The sequence below is a fragment of the Podarcis liolepis genome (genome assembly GCF_965112155.1).
Source record: "Podarcis liolepis genome assembly, chromosome: 9".
NCBI lineage: Eukaryota > Metazoa > Chordata > Lepidosauria > Squamata > Lacertidae > Podarcis > Podarcis liolepis.
Window position 1 is genome coordinate 69,734,872 of NC_139564.1, and position 20,083 is coordinate 69,754,954.

The window sequence follows — 20,083 nt, forward strand, 5'->3', positions numbered from 1 at the left end:
CAACGTGGTCAATAACTTTATTAGAGTCATAGGCTTTATGAAAAAAGGCTGCGTCATTTATGCACCTCAAACGATAATGACTACCTGTTCTAGCCAATGGACTATCGAAGGGTATTGTATGGTAAAGTTGGCGAGGATGCTGGACAGAAGGGCTTGCAAAGTGTCTGTTTTTAAACAAAATAAACAAAATAAAAAATTAATCACCACTGAATTTCTCCTAAAATAAAAATACTTCCATATCATTAGTAAAATGTGCAAAAAGAAATAAGGTGAGATGAGGAGAACTATGTTTAAGGAAAAATAAAAAAAATCCTTCCTGTAGCACCTTAAAGACCAACTAAGTTAGTTCTTGGTATGAGCTCATACCAAGAACTAACTTAGTTGGTCTTTAAGGTGCTACTGGAAGGAATTTTTTTATTTTGACTATGGCAGACCAACACGGCTACCTATCTGTAACTGGAACTATGTTTAAGGAGAGAGAGAGAGAGTGTGTGTGTGTGTGTTGGGGAGCCTTAAAAATTAAGGACTAGGAACTAAGCACAGGAACTTAACAACTCACGTATATTAGATGCCTTTTAAGTTGAAATGAAGTTATAAATGCACACATAAGCAAAATGAAAGCTAAACAAATTAATCCCCACCCACCCACATCAAGAAAATAAGATGGGCATGAAATCACATGGTTTTGAGGAAACAGAATGTGCATGTGGGGAATAACTCTTTTGAGAGCTTCTCCCTTTCTGACAGAAAGCTAGCCTAAGGTTTTGACGGCTGTGCCGGTTTTCTATTTGCAGGAAGCTTTTCACATAGGGCAGCATTCAAAATTAGACCTGCCTCCAACAAATGGCTACAAAATTGAACCTGCAAACATATAAAGGTAAAGGTTGACCATTAGGTCCACTCCTGGCCAACTCTGGGATTGCGGCGCTCATCTTGCTTTAGTGGCCTAGGGAGCCAGTGTACAGCTTCTGGGACATGTGGCCAGCATGACTAAGCCGCTTATGGCGAACCAGAGCAGCGCACGGAAACGCTGTTTACCTTCCCACCGGAGCGGTACCTATTTATCTACTTGCACTTTGACGTGTTTTCAAACTGCTAGGTTGGCAGGAGCTGAGACCGAGCAACAGGAGCTCACCCCGTCGCGGGGGTTCGAACCGCTGACCTTCTGATCAGTCCTAGGCTCTGTGGCTTAACCCACAGCGCCACCCGCGTAGTGAGCCAGTATTTGCTATGGCTTCCCGATGAGTGTACTGTCAGGAGCAAACCCAAGTTTGTCACTATGAAGGCTCCCCTGGATTCTTGGCAAGGAGGTATATCAGTGCTCCCTCACAGGGGGGAAAATCCACACTTCACCACAACAGGCACATTAGAAATTACTACATTTTATGCAACCCAAGAACTCGAAGTGTTCCGAAGTGGTGCGAAGGGGCAAAAAAACCCCTGCATGCCTTTGTGTTGAGGTGCGACAAGGATGGGAAGTTTCCCCTGTGTATGATCTTGCTGTGGCACCACACACAAAAACGTCATATGCTCCACAGTCTCTAGCGGTCTACCTTAATACTGTCTTTCCATTTCTCTTGTTGCTGAGCTCCCAGCTGTTGTCTAATGACTTTACACAGATAAATTTCTGGAGTGAATTTTACACCCACCCACCCCTGGACCTGCACCCTGGCGGGCGGCTGGTTTCACCAACCCCTAAGAAGACCTCTGTCACCAATGAAGAGGGGGAATGTCCAATATTTATTTAAGTAAGGAGAAGAAAAGTTTAGCATGGGTTCTTCTTTCCTACCTAGGACCAAACTCTGCCCACTTCCCCTGTATATAAACTTTGAGAAAATTAGTGCCATATTTATTCACAGCGAGTATCACGTCTGCTTTGCCTTTACTCTAATCACAGTAATCTGAGTTCCATCTCATGCCATGATCCTAAATCAATAGTGCTAAAACATTCTGCACCCTTTTGGATTATTTCACGCCGGCTGATTTTCTCTCTGCAAAATGTGTACATTTTCGCGTTGACAGTGCAAGGTATATTCCGTGCTCTCTCTTGAACTTAGCAGGTTTTGACAGATTTATGTGAGGACAGATGGCCATTACAGGCTGAAGGCTGACAAGAGGCAGTTCAGAGCATTGTTAACACACTTGCACAAACTCTCAGCAGTGCGGCACTGTGCAGAATGTAATTCAGACTATAGCTTTTTTATTGCTGCCTATTTTCCTTTGTCAAAAGCGCCTGCTGTGCAGAGCAACAAATGGCTGCCATTACCCGGGATGTAATGGGTGTCAGACAAATCACGTAACACAAACAATCAAGAGTATGTAGGTCATATTTCAACAGAGCACAACCTTAGCAATATTTATGATTACTGCATTGAAATGTGCTCTATAATAAACAAGTACCTCTACATCACTCACACTTATGTACTTCTGCACAGCAAATCCAGTAGAAGTGGTACATGCACCACAACAATGCTTCCCTTAGAACACCAGCCATTTAATTTTGTTTTGTTTTGTTTTGTTTTGAGGATATTCCTTCCCTTCCCCACAACCTCGTCCTCGGCTGCAATGCCACAGTGCTCTTCTGCATAATGGAACGTATCCAAATAAATATGGAGGTTGCAGGTCAAGTCAGGAGGGTCCACACATCTCCAATTTGCAACCAAGTTTTGCCTAAAGCAAACTTTCAAGGCCACCTTTTTAAAGTTTTCTTTAAAAGGTCTTCCCTTAAATTGAATGGCCTTTGCAAATGCTACAAGGACAATCCAATACCTCTGGCACCGCCTCCTCCTCTCCCTGCTCCCCGAGAAGGATTCCCCAACTGCAATGCAAGGCTGCTTAAACTGCCTTCCTCTCTCTGCCACAAGTTTCCATGATATTTTCCCTTTTAAAAAGCACAACCTTTTCCCTACACTCCTGGAAAACGTGCGCATGGCACAACCAAGTACCACATGCATCACTATTCCAAACATTTAACACAGTTATGTTTTGTTTTGTTTTTAAAAAGAAGTTATCCAAGTGTAGATGCTCCTCTTGGAACAGGAAAATTAGTGTGAGCGTGAATGTCCTTTATCCAAGTATCACTTTAGCCACAAACTCATTAGGTATTTTGGAATGGTGCTTCCATTTTTGGAATGGAAAGAGAAATCAAATGTTTCACGGAATGCACTTAGTCAGGGGTCAGCAAACTTTTTCAGCAGGGGGCTGGTCCACTGTCCCTCAGACCTATTTATTGGGGGGGGGGGGAATGAATGAATTCCTATGCCCCACAAATAACCCAGAGATGCATTTTAAATAAAAGGACACATTCTACTCATGTAAAAACACGCCAATTGGGCCGGACTGAAAGGCGATTGGGCCGGATCCGGCCCCTGGGCCTTAGTTTGCCTACCCATGCACTTAGTGTATGTATGTATGTATGTGAACTGCTTTAACATATCTAGAAGAATTCTATACATGCTTATACATTTGATTCAAAATAAGGTCCTCAAAGTAGATATAAATAAATAAGTCAATCTACTGTACTGTACTATATACTGTACTGTGAGACTTATTATACAATAGCATACTATTCAATAAAACAATTCAACACAAAGAATTCAATGTACCATTTTTAAAAAGCCAATAAAAGCAGCATACCACAATTACAGGAACCGGGAATCGTTTGACTGGTATTTGAGGCCAAGGAAATACATCTGTTTTTAACAGCTTGCGGAAGTTCAGTCCGCTCCCTCACAGATTTGACCAAAATGGGATAGATTTACCTAGACCTGAATATAACATTTGAGCCTAGGCTTGCAGATACTGCCGACCCGCCAAACTGAATCCAGCCCACAAGGTGTTTATTGTGGCGTCCACCTGGAAGGCAACACTACCTGGCTAGTGGGCTGTGTCCACTGAGGTGGTCCACAAATTGTGCAAGTCTGCTTTAGCCGTTGCAGAACACCAGCTCCTACCTAAGATTAATGTGGAAATTTATTCCAAAACTCTCATCCCTTTACAACACAGGTTTACACTGATGGCAATTTCTCTGTCAAAATTTAACATGACTGAGAGCACTTCAGCGTTAACACACAAACATCTGATAATGCGTCTCGTTTGTGGATGCATATTGGCGGGCTGTAGAGAGTTGAACCTTCCTGGAGACATGCTGTGAATATCAGCATTATTAAAAAAACAACAACCCACCAGATTCTTTTACATCTTATGAGTTTGGAAATGGGATTATCAAGGGAAACATTATTTAAAGCCACTTAAGGCACTGAACACAAGATAATGGCCTGATTCAGTAAAAGAATCAGCAGGGCTTCTGTACGACACAAAACGGCAGAAGCTGGGAATGGATAATAAAATTAAATAGCCATCATATAATAAAGGACTACATGTCTGTTGAGCAGTCAGTTTAATCTTGTTGTCAGTACAGCAGAGGATAAATATAGACCTCTGGAAAGATCTAATAATTTACTAGATGGCATTCCCCTGGTTGAACCTTCCGCCACCCATTCTTGCTCATATCACTTTATCGCTTTGTGGGTAGACAACCCAAACACCAGCCATAGGGGTGGCCAGGCTGCAATTCAGTGGCAACAGGGGGTAGGGAACGCGTCAGATAATGGAACTTGTGCTTGGTGTGTGTGTGTGTGTTACTACATTGAACATCTGGAATTTGGTGACTGTCAACATTCACCTGTGAATGCTAACTAACCCAGACTAGGTTTGGGTATGTCTGAAAAGCTAAGCAATATACCGGTGACTCTTGGTAACTGCCTAAAATATGGCCCAAGAATGAGGAAATCCCAGTTTATTTTTTCCAGCATTCCCAAAACAGTCAATGATACCTGCTTACAGGTATCATGCACTGTGTTAGAACTTTGTGTGTCTCTTTCCCTTCCTTCCTTCCTTCCTTCCTTCCTTCCTTCCTTCTGAAGGCAGGACACAAGCTTTAGAACCAAGTCAAATAAATTAATGAATACTTCCCTGCCTGGTAAGATTTGAGGCAAAAGTTGCATTGATATGCACTTTTTGAGGAACTAGCATCTTCACAGTCCACTACTCTCTTCAGCTTTGGGCAACATGCAGTAATGAAGGAGTGGGGCAGGGGTGGGAAGGCAACTCAGGGTTGGAGCTTCTTTTCTAGATGGCAATTTTTTCAGAAGATAAAACAAGTAAAGGACAATATGGAGCCTACTGGATCAGGCCAATGGTCCACCTAGTCCTGCTCTCACAGTGGCCAACCAGAGGCCTGTGGAAATGGCTCAAGCACAATAGCACACTGTCCACTTGATGCAATATGTTCTTTTTATGCTCCCCAAGTTAGCTGTGTCCATTAACTACAGTGGTTCTGCTCTGAGTAGGACCAGTGTTGACTAGCACTCACTGGTCCCAAGTCACAGTTGCCACATTTCCACTGCAGATGCAAGAAGCCATGATTTGCCAAATGCCACTGTAGTTCTGGTCCACAAAGTATACCTGTTATGTACTGAGTTGAATAGGATCCAAAAGGCAGCAGTCTGATTGGTCCTGGAACAATAGGGTCCAGAATGCAGCAGTCTGATTGGTCCACAGGAGCCACCCAATCCAGCTCCAGGTGGAAGTGAATCCACAACCTGATTGGCCTACAGGTGAATCCCGGAATTAGCCAATCACATGGGGCCCGTTGTGTGAATAATGTATATAAAGCAGACATTCTGGGGAAACTTCCATTCCTCCCACCACTATGAGCTGAATAAAGAGCATGGAATCCACTCTCGACTCCGAGTATATTTCAATACCAATCTCTCACTAGGTTCCATACATTAAAAGGTGTGATTCAACAAGTGGTAAAGGAAAGGGGGTGGTTGGGGAAGCTTCTGCTGTGGCATGTGAGGATGAGCATTTTCTTGATGTTCTCCCTGATCTTGAGAAAGACTTCATACTACAATAATCCATCTGTCTTGTGCCTGAATAATTTCTGTGTCACCTATATGACCAAGCTTCATCAACAAATATTAATGATGTCTCATGCAGGATACTCAACAGAGCATCATCTAATTTCTTGAGCAGAATATGCCACCAGAACATGTCACACCAGCAGAACCAAAGTGCGAACTATCAAGATGCTTTAATGAAGTGTTTGTCGTTTCACAAGATGAATGCTCCTTTACTTTTTTTTATCCATCTTTAGTGCAAAGGTGAATTTGGGAAGCTACTTCTTAATTAAGCTTCATTCTGCCAGGGACCATATTTCCTCAAGGATAATCTATTGGAACTGTTTATCAGTGGTGGGCAGAGCTAGGGTCTATGGGAGGTGGAGCCCAGAGGCCTAAGTAAAGGAGAATAAAGACTGCCTTGCTTCAGATTTAACTGTGACCGTTTCCTTAGATTAAAATTACCAATCATAGGCCAATCAACTCAGAAGTAATCCCTAATAGGTGTTATGGGGTTACGGTCAAATAAGTATATAAATATTTATTGAAAAACAATAATACAACAGACCAATACAGCTTTGAAAAGCAAATGAAAGCAATTCCTTTCTGACTTTAGTATGCTATACACACCACAGAAATGCACCCATTTGTTTTCAGACAGCTGGGGAGAAAGGGAATATGATGGGGAAGCCGTTTTAAAGGCCGACATCAATTTATCTTCATCAAAACAAATTCTGTTCTATTTGTTCTGAAACTACATAGAAAGAGGTGAAAATACTAAAAAAGCTAAGAAAATCAAGGAGGAAACAAGCAGGAAGAAAGGGATTTTGATTGTTCCTGCTTTGCCTCGCCACTGATTGGCATACATGTCACCAACGTAGGAACAATGAAGAAAAGTTGTATAATTATGCAACTGAGACCAAAGGTATATCTGAAGAGACTTACTAGGATGTTCTGGTTTTAATATGGTGGAATTAAAACAGATTTTCTTTCAGGGAATATTTATTAAAACATAAGCTAAAATGTAAAAAAAAAGAAGCTATATACATTGCAAGCATTGCGTTTTTCCTGGATGATTTATCCTCAGTGAAATTATCCTCATGGATACCTCCCTGTTAGACAGTTTGGACAAGTTAAATTTGTTTTCATTAGCTTTGTGTACACAAAATTTCTTTAATGCTGCTAAACAAGGAAAATACGATGATTTTCCTCGCAGGGAAAAACAAACAAACATGCAGTAGCCATCATTCTTAAATAAATTATTCTGAAATGTCCATGGATTGACTCTGTTTTATATACAGATAGGTAGCCGTGTTGGTCTGCCATAGTCAAAATAAAGAATAAAGAATAAAGAATGAAAAATAAAGAATGAAGAAGTGTGCATGCACACGAAAGCTCATACCAAGAACTAACTTAGTTGGTCTTTAAGGTGCTACTGGAAGGAATTTTTTTATCCTGTTTTATATGAAAGACAAAAATGGAGTGAAAATCTTTTTGCCTTCCTTCTGATCAGTGATTTATTAAAGGAAGACAAAAAGAGAAATGGGTTCGATGATAAAAAATCGAAATTCCAAATTGAGTTAATAGACTGTAAAGATAAAATTTTATCAAGAATGTATAGTTTATTGCTAGAATAGTATACAAAAGACAAAGAAGTAAACGAATCAATGATAAAATGGGCAATTGATATTGGGCATAACATTGAACTGGATGCGTGGAGAAGATTATGGAAGGAGGGTTTGAGATTCACAGGATGCATGACTTTAAAGGAAAACTTGCTAAAAATGATGTATAGATGGCATTTGACGCCAGTAAAATTAGCTAAAATGTATAGGATAAAAGAAAGAAAGTGTTGGAAATGCAAAAAGGCAGATGGGGACTATTTCCATATGTGGTGGACCTGCAATAAGGTAAAAAAAAAATTGGGAATCAATTTATAATGAACTCAAAAAAATATTTAGATATACTTTCCCCAAAAGACCGGAAGCGTGTCTATTAGGCTTAATAGGAACAGAAATTAAAATAGAAGATCAAAATTTGTTCATGTATGCTACAGCTGCCGCGAGGACCCTTCTGGCCCAAAGATGGAAAGTACAAGATATAGCAACTATACAGGAGCGGCAGGCAAAGTTGACAGAACATGCAGAACTTGCCAAACTGTCAGGGAGGATCCGGGACCAGGGAGATCAAAGATACCAAAATAACTGGAGTAAATTTATTGAATATTTAAAGAAGAATTGTAAAGAGGTCAAGACACTAGCAGGATTGACATAACACCTCCAATGTATAATAGTACTAATTTGAGAATGATATGTGTGATGGAAAGAGGATAAATATACCAGTTGTGGGGAGGGAGGGGGGTCGTGACTCGGCAGAGTCAAAGGGAATGTATGGTGCTATTACAATTTGTTGGAAAAGAATATGTAAGGAAAACAATAAAAATTCACTTGAAAAAAAAAGAAAATACAGCATGCATACAACATATCGTGTGAATATTGCCACTGGTAGTACAAAATGGGGGCAGGTTATGTTTTGCCCTAACAATTCTAATCTAGTATTTCATTGTCTGATTGCTGCATAGTTTCTGCAGCAAGCTAAATGGAAAAGCTTTGGGTGTATAATATATACTTGAAAGAACATGGGGCTCTAGAGGCTATTTTTTCCCCTTAAGCAAAACCTGAAAAACAGGATTTATTCCATGCATGCTTACACTGCCCATTTTGCATCTTTGCCATGATGCTCCCATAAATTATCTCAGTACATTGTAGATCTATTCTGGCCATCTTGAACCTGCTATGGCCCAAACTGGGCAAAAAGTGTGAAAGTTATCACCTCAAATTCTTAAACTGATGAGGCGCAAAATGTGATTTTGGAACTGTTCCTTCAAATATGTCTTACCTAAAGAAGCAGCAGGACATTTTGAGAAGAATTTTAAACCCAAAATTTAAGTTTATTACCTACAAAAATTAAAAATGGAAATGGCATAATCCCTGGGGAGTTGCCAGGAAATTCATTTCCTAAGCGTTTAATTCATTTCCTAAGCGTTTCCTCCCAGTTCACCTGATGGCCTATCTTGACAAAATAGATATACAATTAGTCTTGCAATCCCTAGGGCGAAATCCCAGATGATGATTTGAGGTAAAGAATGAATTTAAAGATTCAGCTTTATCAACATCCATCGAGAATATATAAATGATAACCAATAATAACTGGAGTGGGGAGCATTTTTATCAGTTGACTGTGTAGTAAAGTAACCACTTTTGTTCGAAAGGAGGAGGCACAGAGTGTACAGTACTGCAATAGCGCAAGCAGGCGCACTCATAGTGGGAGCAATGCAACCACTATTTAAACTATTATAAACAATGCCAGGGCAACATTAAAGACAGCATTCAGGCAGAAGACACAACACTGCTGTCTACTATAGGTTGGAATTAAATGGGCCCATTTCTGTTAATGACCAAAATAATTATTATTAATAATAATAATAATAATAATAATAATAATAAACATTTCTATACCACCACAGACCCTCCAAGTGTCCCTATTTTCCAGGGACAGTCCCAGATTTACAAAGGCCATCCTGGTTTCTGATTTGATTCCAGAATGTCCCACTTTTCCTTAGGACACCCCTATTTTCCTTGGAGCACTGTTGGAGGGTATGGAAAAGGACATTGCTATTGTCATTGGAGAAATGCTGGAGGGGACATCTCCGTTTGGTGTCACTTGCAAATTTGATGAGCATCCCCTCAATTCCTTCATCCAAGTCATTTATAAAGACGTCGAACAACAACGGGCCCTGGACAGAACCCTACGGCACCCCACTTGCCACTTGCTTAAACGGTCCCCAATGTTTTATTGAGATTAAAAAAAATAGCAAACAAATGTATATAAAATCAGAACATCACTTGTTTAAAAGTTAATACATGGAACCCAGTAAATATGCCAGGATTCTCGGGGGGGGGGGAGTCATGTGCTTTAAATGTGTCTACATAGGCCTAATATATTCTGCACTAAAGAATATTAACCTGTGAAGAGTCAGTGAAACCACTCCCTTCACCTTTTGCAGACTCCAGGAACGAGCAGAAGATATCTCAAAGGAAAGCAATACATTTAGGCTGACATCCTAGGTGCATTTTCTGTGGAAGTAAACATTCTTGCAGGTAAAGATAGACAGGACTGATCTGTTAACTACCCAATGGTCAGACTTTTTCAAAACGAGTACATAAATATAATATAATCAAGTTATGGAAGGCTACATAAAAAATGCATAAGGATTTGAAGCCTGAAAGGATCAAGAATAGGTTAGGAGTGTAAAATGAAGGTACAAGGCAGAGGACCATAATAAGACAAGATTTCATTATGAGTGTATTTTTTTTTTAAGTTGTGGAGTGCCCTTAACTTGAGAGAGGACAAGTTCATGGCAGGTGCAATACTATGGCTTTCAGACAAGGCTGCCGAGGTCTACATTCTAATACTCAAGATATCCTCAAAGCTCATACTTTCTAAAGTTAGAGAAAAACAAGAGAATTGATTATTCCATTACTGCTCTGTGGTCTGCAAACGTCATCATGAGGAGGTCACTGTCTGCAATCCAATACTAAGCTTAGATGGTCCCTTTCCTGTTACCCAGCAAAAATGTTGTTTGGCAAAGTTTACCCTCTAATTTAAACAGGAAGGAACCAAATTCTAAAACACTGATCAGATGCTATAAATCTTCTGTTGTGCAGTCTGTGAGCCAGTTCACATATGCATTCACAACCCTTGGACACTCAGTCTTCAATTACTTCCACCTAAATGTGCGAAATATTTCAAATGGAAAGCATCAAGTCTGAGGTAATATAAAAGCTCTTCCTGATTATTCTTGTATCAATGCAAGCCATCAACTGATGGCTGCAGTCATCAAGTAATGAACACGCATGTGTGAATTATCCCTTTCAGGTGGGAGAAAGGGAAATGCAGCTAAAATGTAGCAATATATACGTCAGGGGACTGGGAATTTATTCCAGATAAATTATTTCATTCGTTTTTTCTCCCTAGACATTATACTAAGCTCTCTAACAGTGGAATCATAATTCTAAAGCAAATCTCATCTTAAGGAACCGTGTGGGGAAAATTGTTGTTAAAAGTACATTACAATTAATCTCTTAAGAGACCACGGTAACATATTGCTGTGCAATTCATAATGTCAAGCTAGCAATAAAAAACCCCACACAAAACATCTATATCTATATACATATCTGACAATGCACTTCTCACCTGCAGTTCCAGAGAGTTCCACACTTAAAGTTTGTTCAATAGTCTTGTTCTCAAATGGGGAACCCTTGGGATCACTGGAAGACAGGGCACATTTATAAAAACAAGCTGAAATGGAGTTGCTGTAGCCAAAATGTATTTAAAACCCCTTCCCTGTTGTAAATATTTACAGTTCTTGATACTTACTTTGGTGACTCGGGCGTCAAAGGAAGCGATAAACTCATTGGTTTGGCTGAAAAGGGGAGGGTGAAAAAGAAGGAAAACCAGGTGTAAAATATGGTGAAAGAAATTGAGAATTTTGTGCTGTCTTGAATTAGTTTGGAAACAGACCTGATAGAAAATGCATGGCTGCTTTTTGAAAAACAACCCCACACCTCCTTCATTCCTAAAATTTTGCATTAAGCAAATACTTTGATGCCACCCCAACTGTCAATTCTCCTACTATATATAGGCTGCTACTCATGGGAGCAGAGAAATACACAGCCGTTCAGATGTTTTGACTAGGAATTTCCAGTCCAGGCCAGTTTCACATGTGTTTATTCATCAGAATCCCAGCATTACTCTGAGATTCTCCCCTCCCCCTCAAAAAAGATAAACATGTATGAAAATTTCTATTTTGGACTCACAGCTGTCCATGGAGGCACAGGTTAATTCTGTGTCCAGGGCAGCTGTCTACCAGCTCCACCTGGTACACAGGCTAAGACCCTACCTGCCTGCAGACTGTCTTGCCAGAGTGGTGTATGCTCTAGTTATCTCCCGCTTGGACTACTGCAACGCGCTCTACATGGGGCTACCTTTGAAGGTGACCCGGAAACTGCAATTAATCCAGAATGCGGCAGCTAGACTGGTGACTGGGAGTGGCTGCCGAGACCACATAACACCGGTTCTGAGAGATCTGCATTGGCTCACAGTACGTTGGTGTTGGTGCTGACATTTAAAGCCCTAAAGGGTCTCGGCCCAGTATACCTGAAGGAGCGTCTCCACCCCCCCCCATCGTTCAGCCTGGACACTGAGGTCCAGCGCTGAGGGCCTTCTGGCAGTTCCCTCGCTGCGAGAAGTAAGATTACAGGGAACTAGACAGAGGGCCTTCTCGGTAGTGGCGCCCGCCCTGTGGAACGCCCTCCCTTCAGATGTGAAGGAAATAAGCAGCTATCTTATCTTTAAAAGGCATCTGAAGGCAGCCCTATTCAGGGAAGTTTTTAATATTTAACACTGTACTGTTTTTAACACTTGATTGGGAGCTGCCCAGAATGGCTGGGGAAACTCAGCCAGATGGGTGGGGTATAAATAATAAATATTATTATTATTATTATTATTATTATTATTATTATTATTATTATTATTATATAATGTATATTTAAATGCATGTAAAATAACATACACATTTTATCCTTAAAAATGCATTTTGGTTTCTTTCTCTTTTCTGAGCCAAGACTTGTGTCACAACATTTGGAGAAGTGCAAAATCCAAAGGGTAATTATGTCCCAATCAATATATTAGTCTGAAAGGCATGCATTAGGTAAGTCTGTTTTAAAATGCAGACCAATGACATTCTTCTCTACCCTAGTTGTGACTTGCACTTTATAGTACCAACTACTGAGAGTGAAAAGGGATGCAAGACTGTTTGCAGCAGCAACCACACATCACACATTATATTTAATTCCAGCAGCCACACATATTTTATAGATAAAGAGATCTGGAACTCCTCTGGAACCCTGAAACAGGTTGCACGATTGATTTATGCCAACTGCTGTACACCTGCAATACAGACCTTGAGACCTTAGAAAACTACACACACAGACAGCCCCCAAAAATGCACAGAACATAGTGTGAAAATGTGCTTCCTTCACATTTAATTTAGACTACAGTTCACGTTTCACTTGGATATGACAGCGGCCGTATAACTACAAAGCAACAGAACTCTATGAATATTCAGTTGACTTCACTTGTACAATATACAGTTTTATATACAGCACTAGGAAAATAGGTTGTTTCTGTGAGGCCAAGACCCAAGCAAATATGATCCAAGCGCTTGCAAATTATTCTGCAAATAGGGGGAAGAGAGTCGCAGATGGCTTAAATTGGGGTTTAACTCCTCCATGCTAAAACCCTGACATGAATGAACAACAGCACTTTTAGCAGTTTAAACCTTCCGCTGTTCTTTGTTAGAAAACAATTGGGATACCAATCTTTAGCTGCCCCTCCACACACACACAAACTCCTCACCATGGAGCAGCCTTTACTTGCCAGGGAAAGTAATAATAAATAGAGTTGGGAGAGATCTCAGGTGTCATCTAGACCCTGCTCAATGCAGAAAGCAACTACAGCAGATGGCTACTCAGCCTTTGCTTAAGGACCGCCAGCAATGGAAAACCCACCACCAAGAAGACTATTCTACTGTCGCGTACCTACAGGAAGTTTCTCTTAGAGATTTGTTGACTCCCTGAAGTTTCCACCCACTGGTTCTAGTCCTGATCTCTGGAGGGACAGGGAAAATGTCTGCTTCACCTTACGTGTGATCCTGAATTGGGGTTGTACTGTCTCTGGACTTCACATATTGTATCACAGGGTGGTACGTTGGCTAGACAGCCACGGACAGTCTCTACAGAGGGTGGTGAACACAGCACATGATATCATGGGCTGTCCCCTGAGCCCGCTAGAAGACATCGCAGGGGATCGTTGCCTTAGGAGAGCGAGAAAAATTCACAGGGACGATTCACACCCCGGCCAGCACCTTTTTAATCTTCTACCCTTGGGCAGGAGATATAGAAGTATGATCAGTCTTACCAACAGGCTAGAAAACAGTTTCTATTCGTGGGCTGTTAGGCTGCTGAACAGAAAATAATATAGTGTTGGTTGGTGTGTTGTGCAATGAGACTGAGTGTTTGTGGGGGGAAGGAGGCTCAGTTAATTTCATTGTACACAGGTTGTACATTGACAATAAAGGCATTATTATTATTATTATTATTATTATTATTATTATTATTATTATTCAGCCATTTTTTTTCAGGGTTTCCAGAAGCAAGAGTTTAATTCTGCCAGCAGGCAATTTTCTGCTTGGCTTGAGAGGTTATGCAGTTCACTCCAAGAAATATCCATTAGGTTCTATCCCTCATGTCAACTGCCAAGGAGCCACTTTTCTCCTGACCTATCAGGTGCCACTCTTTCCCATCGACAGACCCAAGCTTTATCCTACCAGCACTCGCCCCCTGATCCACCACCATCACCTTTTAACCCTTCCCCTCACACATCTCCCTCAGGTGAGCTGGTGTAGACCTGGACTGGGACCTGGGGCTGTTTCCTTGCTATTTGCGCACTGTTAAACTTTCTCTAGGGGACGTAGGTGGCGCTGTGGTCTAAACCACAGAGCCTAGGGCTTGCCAATCGGAAGGTCGCGGTTCGAATATCCATGACGGGGTGAGCTCCCATTGCTCGGTCTCAGCTCCTGCCAACCTAGTAGTTCGAAAGCACGTCAAAGTGCAATTAGATAAATAGGTACCACTCCGGCGGGAAGGTAAACGGCATTTCCATGCGCTGCTCTGGTTCGCCAGAAGCGGCTTAGTCATGCTGGCCACATGACCTGGAAGCTGTCTGCGGATAAACGCCGGCTCCCGCGGCCTATAGAGTGAGATGAGCGCCGCAACCCCAGAGTCGTCCGCTACTGGACCAACAGTCAAGGGTACCTTTACCTTTAAACTTCCTCTAGCAGGGCAAAGAGCAGCTGAATTCACAGGGGGAAAGAGTGCGGTGGGAAAGTGTTAACAGCCTTCCCCCCCGCCCCGCAACACGGTCCCAATCTAGATCCACAAACACACCTCTGACTGGCCAACATTCAAAGGGACAGGATATCTGATCACAGATGGATATCACCTCACCTAGCTTGGCTCTTTCTCAATCACTGGCTTTGGAATGTGTGAAATGATTCAGCGGAAATGCTGCGGCATTTTATACAATAGAGGCAATAGTAAAACACTGCCTGCATGAAGCATCTTTCGGTTTTCCCCAGATGCCTCCTATCTGCATTTTCAGCAACAGAAAGGAGCTGCACGATGCACAGAATGGTTTCCCTTGAGCTCCTGTTTTAGAATATCTACAAGATTTGGCTACGTTTGGAGGGGATGAGGGAGTAGGGATTGCAGATTTCACCCTTCACCCCTGCTTTGCATGCAGAAGGTCTTTAGTTCCATCCACAACATCTCTAGGCTGGGCTGGGGAAAGCCACTGCCGGAAAACTTGGAAGAGTTGCTCCCAGTAGTGTAGAGTCTACATTGTGGATCGGGGTGGGGAACGTTTGGCCTTCCAGATGTTGTGGAACTACATCTCCCATCAACCCCAGCCAGCACGGCCAATAGTCAGGAGTGATGGGCGTTGCAGTCTTTCTGGATGGCCAAAGGTGCCTGCTATAGACAAGAACCAGTTAAATGGGCCTATCACTCTGCTTACGGCAGCTCCCTAAAAATTCAAGCCCTGCGTCTGTGCTCAAAAATTACCTTCAAGTAGCTAAAATAAGGAGTGACACTTGGCCAGACCACATGAAGATACAAGGGGTGATAGGATAGCCATGTTCAAATATATAAAAGGATGTCACATAGAGGAGGGAGAAAGGTTGTTTTCTGCTGCTCCAGAGAAGCGGACACGGAGCAATGGATCCAAACTACAAGAAAGAAGATTCCACCTAAACATTAGGAAGAACTTCCTGACAGTAAGAGCTGTTCGACAGTGGAATTTGCTGCCAAGGAGTGTGGTGGAGTCTCCTTCTTTGGAGGTCTTTAAGCAGAGGCTTGACAGTCATATGTCAGGAGTGCTCTGATGGTGTTTCCTGCTTGGCAGGGGGTTGGACTCGATGGCCCTTGTGGTCTCTTCCAACTCTATGATTCTATGATTCTATGCTCACTGCAGGAGGCAAGGACTAAGGTGGTATAGCGTGTTCTCATTAAAAGAAAGCACATGTTGTGGTGGGGGCCAGCCAAGCCACCCCTCTGTTGCCAGGCGGGTTGGGGTGGTTGGTCTCTGGCAGAGATTAGTAGTTTGAGTTGCTGGAGTAATTTTGATTTTGCTAATTTGAGTGCTCACTGGAAGGACAGATCCTGAAGCTGAGACTCCAGTACTTTGGCCATCTCATGAGAAGAGAAGACTCCCTGGAAAAGACCCTGATGTTAGGAAAGATGGAGGGCACAAGGAGAAGGGGACGACAGGGGACGAGATGGTTGGACAGTGTTCTCGAAGCTACCAGCATGAGTTTGACCAAACTGCGGGAGGCAGTGGAAGAGAGGAGTGCCTGGCGTGCTCTGGTCCATGGGGTCACGAAGAGTCGGACACAACTAAACGACTAAACAACAATTTGGGGGAGGGAACAGAGGTTTTTAAGCAGTGCACGCAGTGTTCAGCTTTCTCTTTCGCAGGGTGCACCGGATCACCCACCTGCCCTCCCTTATTTTAGGTCTTGTGTGTTGAGCTTGCTATGCCTGTCATGGGGTCGTCTGCCATTGGGGCATGGGCCTGGTAGGAATTTTGTCCATTTGGCTGATTGGCTGGTGCCATTTGGTTTTTGCCTACTGCATAGCAAATCGTCACAACTTGTAAATTGCGGTTAGGCATAGGTTGAAAATTGGTTGGAGGAGGGGTAAGGATTGGCTGGGCCTGCCCCTCCAATGCTGCTGCTGCAAGGGAATTCCATTAAAGGAATTCAGGGGCTTGCCATGCTTTCATCCAAATCCCTGGAAAGGGGCTAGGGGCAGCAGGCCGCGGGGAGCATGCGGGGAGAGGTGAGGGCCTGTGGCGCAGCTCCAGTGTCTCCCCAATATTGTTTCCCCTTACTGACTTTCGCTGGAATCCGGAAGTCAGTTCTGTCCCCAGGTGGGGGGACAGATAGTCCTAACCAATGCCTAAGCAACCACTCACATCCATGTATGTTAATAAAGTTGTGGCCAAAATTATGCCAAAAACCTTAAACAAAAATTCTGTGTGATGTGTGTGTTATTTGGGGGGCGGGGGTCTTGGGGACCTCAACATGCAATGGCTTAACTGAGCCTTAGCATGGCAGAAGTAATCACAACACTGAATTGCTTCTTGCACTGTGGGTAAGAGAAGGCAGCCCTGCTGCTCAACTAACATTACCATTTGGGAACAAAAAACTCGGGGCGAGGGGAGAAACTAATGTTTGTTTCCAACTCTGCTTGTAACAAAGTTCTACAACCAAATTCTCTCGCTCATTGACACTGCAGCTACAGATGCTTGCTGATGTAACCGTGTCTCAGTTTCATACCTCTGGAGACAAAGGCAGTAAATGACTTTTTTTTAAGTGGCAGGATCTCTAAATAAAGCCTAAGGTAAAGGGACCCTTGACCATTAGGTCCAGTCGTGACCGACTGTGGGGTTCTGGCGCTCATCTTGCTTTACTTGGCTGAGGGAGCCGGCGTACAACTTCCAGGTCATGTGGCCAGTATGACTAAACCAGAGCAGCACACGGAAACGCCGTTTACCTTCCCGCCAGAGCGGTACCTATTTATCTACTTGCACTTTGACATGCTTTCGAACTGCTAGGTTGGCAGGAGCTGGGACCGAGCAACGGGAGCTCACCCCGTCGCAGGGATTCGAACCGCCAACCTTCTGATCAGCAAGTCCTAGGCTCTGTGGTTTAACCCACAGCGCCACCCGTGTCCCTTTAAATAAAGCCTACTTGGGCCTATAAGCCTTTAGAAAGTGGCATCCGGAGAAAGCAAGAAAAGGAACAACTCAGCCAGGAAAGAGGAGGGCATTTGCATTTTTCCAACCCGGCCGTAGCAGTTAGTATAGGACCAAAATCCCCTCTCAATACACTGGAGGATACTAAACGTCATTACGGATGCTTAGTTGGCCATAAAGTTTCTTGTTTGGTAAGTGAGCAAGAGGGGTCAGGACGGTTCCTACACTTGACACTGTTTAGAGAATAAAACAATAAAATGGTGGGTTTTTTAAAGTTATAATAGGGCTGACACATTTATTGCCTATTCAGAAGCTGCAAGAAAGCTGTTTTTATTGTCTCTTAAGGAATATATTGCAAGTTAACAATGTCTTCATTTTAGTCCGGTGAAAATAAAAGAGGCTCCCTAATGAACTGGCTAGCCCAGCTTGTCCAGGACGGTAATTATTTCCCAGGAACACATCACTACTTTTGTGCTGTTGGAATCCAGTTAACCCTCAACTCCCCCATGGCTACAAATCCATCTCCCCAACTGTCTTTATCTTCAGCTCAGGACTATTACATACAGGCCATGGATAGAATACACAGATGTATGTCAGAAGCATAGCCAGTCGTGACTCCCTTACGACTCCTCTTTCAAGGGCCTACATTTGCAAACACACACATACCGCATTCACATTAGGGCTTGGAAGTAAAAGGTTAAGGTAAAGGACGCCTGGATGGTTAAGCCCAGTCAAAGGTGACTATAGGGTTACAGCGCTCATCTCGCTTTTCAGGCCAAGGGAGTTGGCATTTGTCCACAGACAGCTTTTCGGGTCACGTGGCCAGCAGGACTAGAGAACACTGTGATGAGTGCCAGAGTGCACAGAAACACCGTTTACCTTACCGCCAGAGCGGTACCTATTTATCTACTGGCACTGGTGTGCTTTCGTACTGCAGGAGCTGGGACAGAGCAATGGGAGCTCACTCCGTCACGGGGATTTGAACCACCAACCTTCTGATCGGCAAGCCCAAAAGGCTCAGTGTATTCTTAAGTATTCTTAATAGACCTTAGGTGCTCACTTAAAAACCATTGTGTGTGAAGAGACTCTTTACTTGAGAAATCTTAAACCCTTTACCCCTAAGCACTTTGCACACAGAATGTGTTCTAAATGCATGTTATTATTAACAACAACCAGAGGAAGAGGAGCTATGCTAGTTAAAAATGCATCTTTGCATCTGTGTGCATGCACAAATGTGCCCAGCTAACGTTCCAATTTATGCTAAGCAATTAACAGGGAGCCCAGGCAGAGCTGGGCTGAGAGCTACATGGGTTTTGTCAGCATCGCCCTAGAGCCAGTGCACCAACTGGACTCTTGCACCTCAACCCCGACTGGGCTAGGCGAGCTGGGTAGCACCGCCAGAGACCTCCTTTCTCACAGGAACAGGTCACAGTGCTGTGGACTCACAGCTTAGAGCTGAGAGCACTGGATTCACTGTCTCAATAATACAGTCGTTGCACAGCAGAGTTTTGCAGAGTCTTGCAGAGTATAAACCACTCGGAGAGCAGCTCTGTAAAATATCTTCCTTTTATTCTATAACTACAACTATGATACAAAACTATATACAGAGCTAAATATTCTAAGCATAAATCAATGCTACACTGAGAGTCTGCAGCTGCACTTAGCAGCAATCTTATCTCTAGAATCTCTAACACTCTCACTCTCTCCGATACACTGACTGACTGTCTCTCACTCACACACACAGATATGTTGCTGGGCAGAATAAGTAGATAGGCAGGACACGCCTCCTTCTCTCTGGAGAGTCAGGAGAGACCATCAGGAGATGATCAGGAGATTCTTGGGTATGGGAGGGGTGAAAGCTCCTCAGGTTTAGCCTCACCCCTCAAGGAGCATGACTCTTCTAGGCTGGTGAGCCTCCAAGGAAACACAGCGGCTCCATGCAGCCAGTGGTGGTGCAGTGGTTAGAGTGTTGGACTAGGACCTGGGAGACCAGGGTTCGATTCCCCACGAATCTCACTGAGTGACCTTGGGCCAGTCACTACCTCTCAGCCTAACCTACCTCACAGAGTTGTTGCTGGGATTAAATGAGGAGTAGGAAGCCACCTTGAGCATTGTGAAAAAAGTTGGGTAAGAATGCAACAAACAAATAAAAAAAGAATCCCCGCTACAGAAGTTCACTATAATCACACAAGGGGCACAAAGGAACCACACAACCCTGACCAAAAAGTCTCAAACAGTATAGC

General features: G+C 43.0%; 1 protein-coding gene across 11 annotated transcripts in view; it reads right to left on the bottom strand.

Annotated features, from left to right (window-relative positions):
- The window catches only part of PPARGC1A (PPARG coactivator 1 alpha), a 651,951-nt gene that overhangs the window by 23,328 nt on the left and 608,540 nt on the right, over nt 1-20,083 (bottom strand). For all 11 annotated transcript variants that reach the window (XR_014516001.1, XR_014516002.1, XR_014516003.1 and 8 more), the window contains 2 exons: nt 11,343-11,388; nt 11,160-11,233 (listed from right to left, as the gene is read on the bottom strand). Coding sequence is in view for 7 of the 11 variants with exons in the window: in XM_083460443.1 (XP_083316569.1) it covers nt 11,160-11,233; nt 11,343-11,388 (120 nt within the window). In the remaining 4 variants the exon portion in view is untranslated. The remainder of the gene's footprint in view (nt 1-11,159; nt 11,234-11,342; nt 11,389-20,083) is intronic.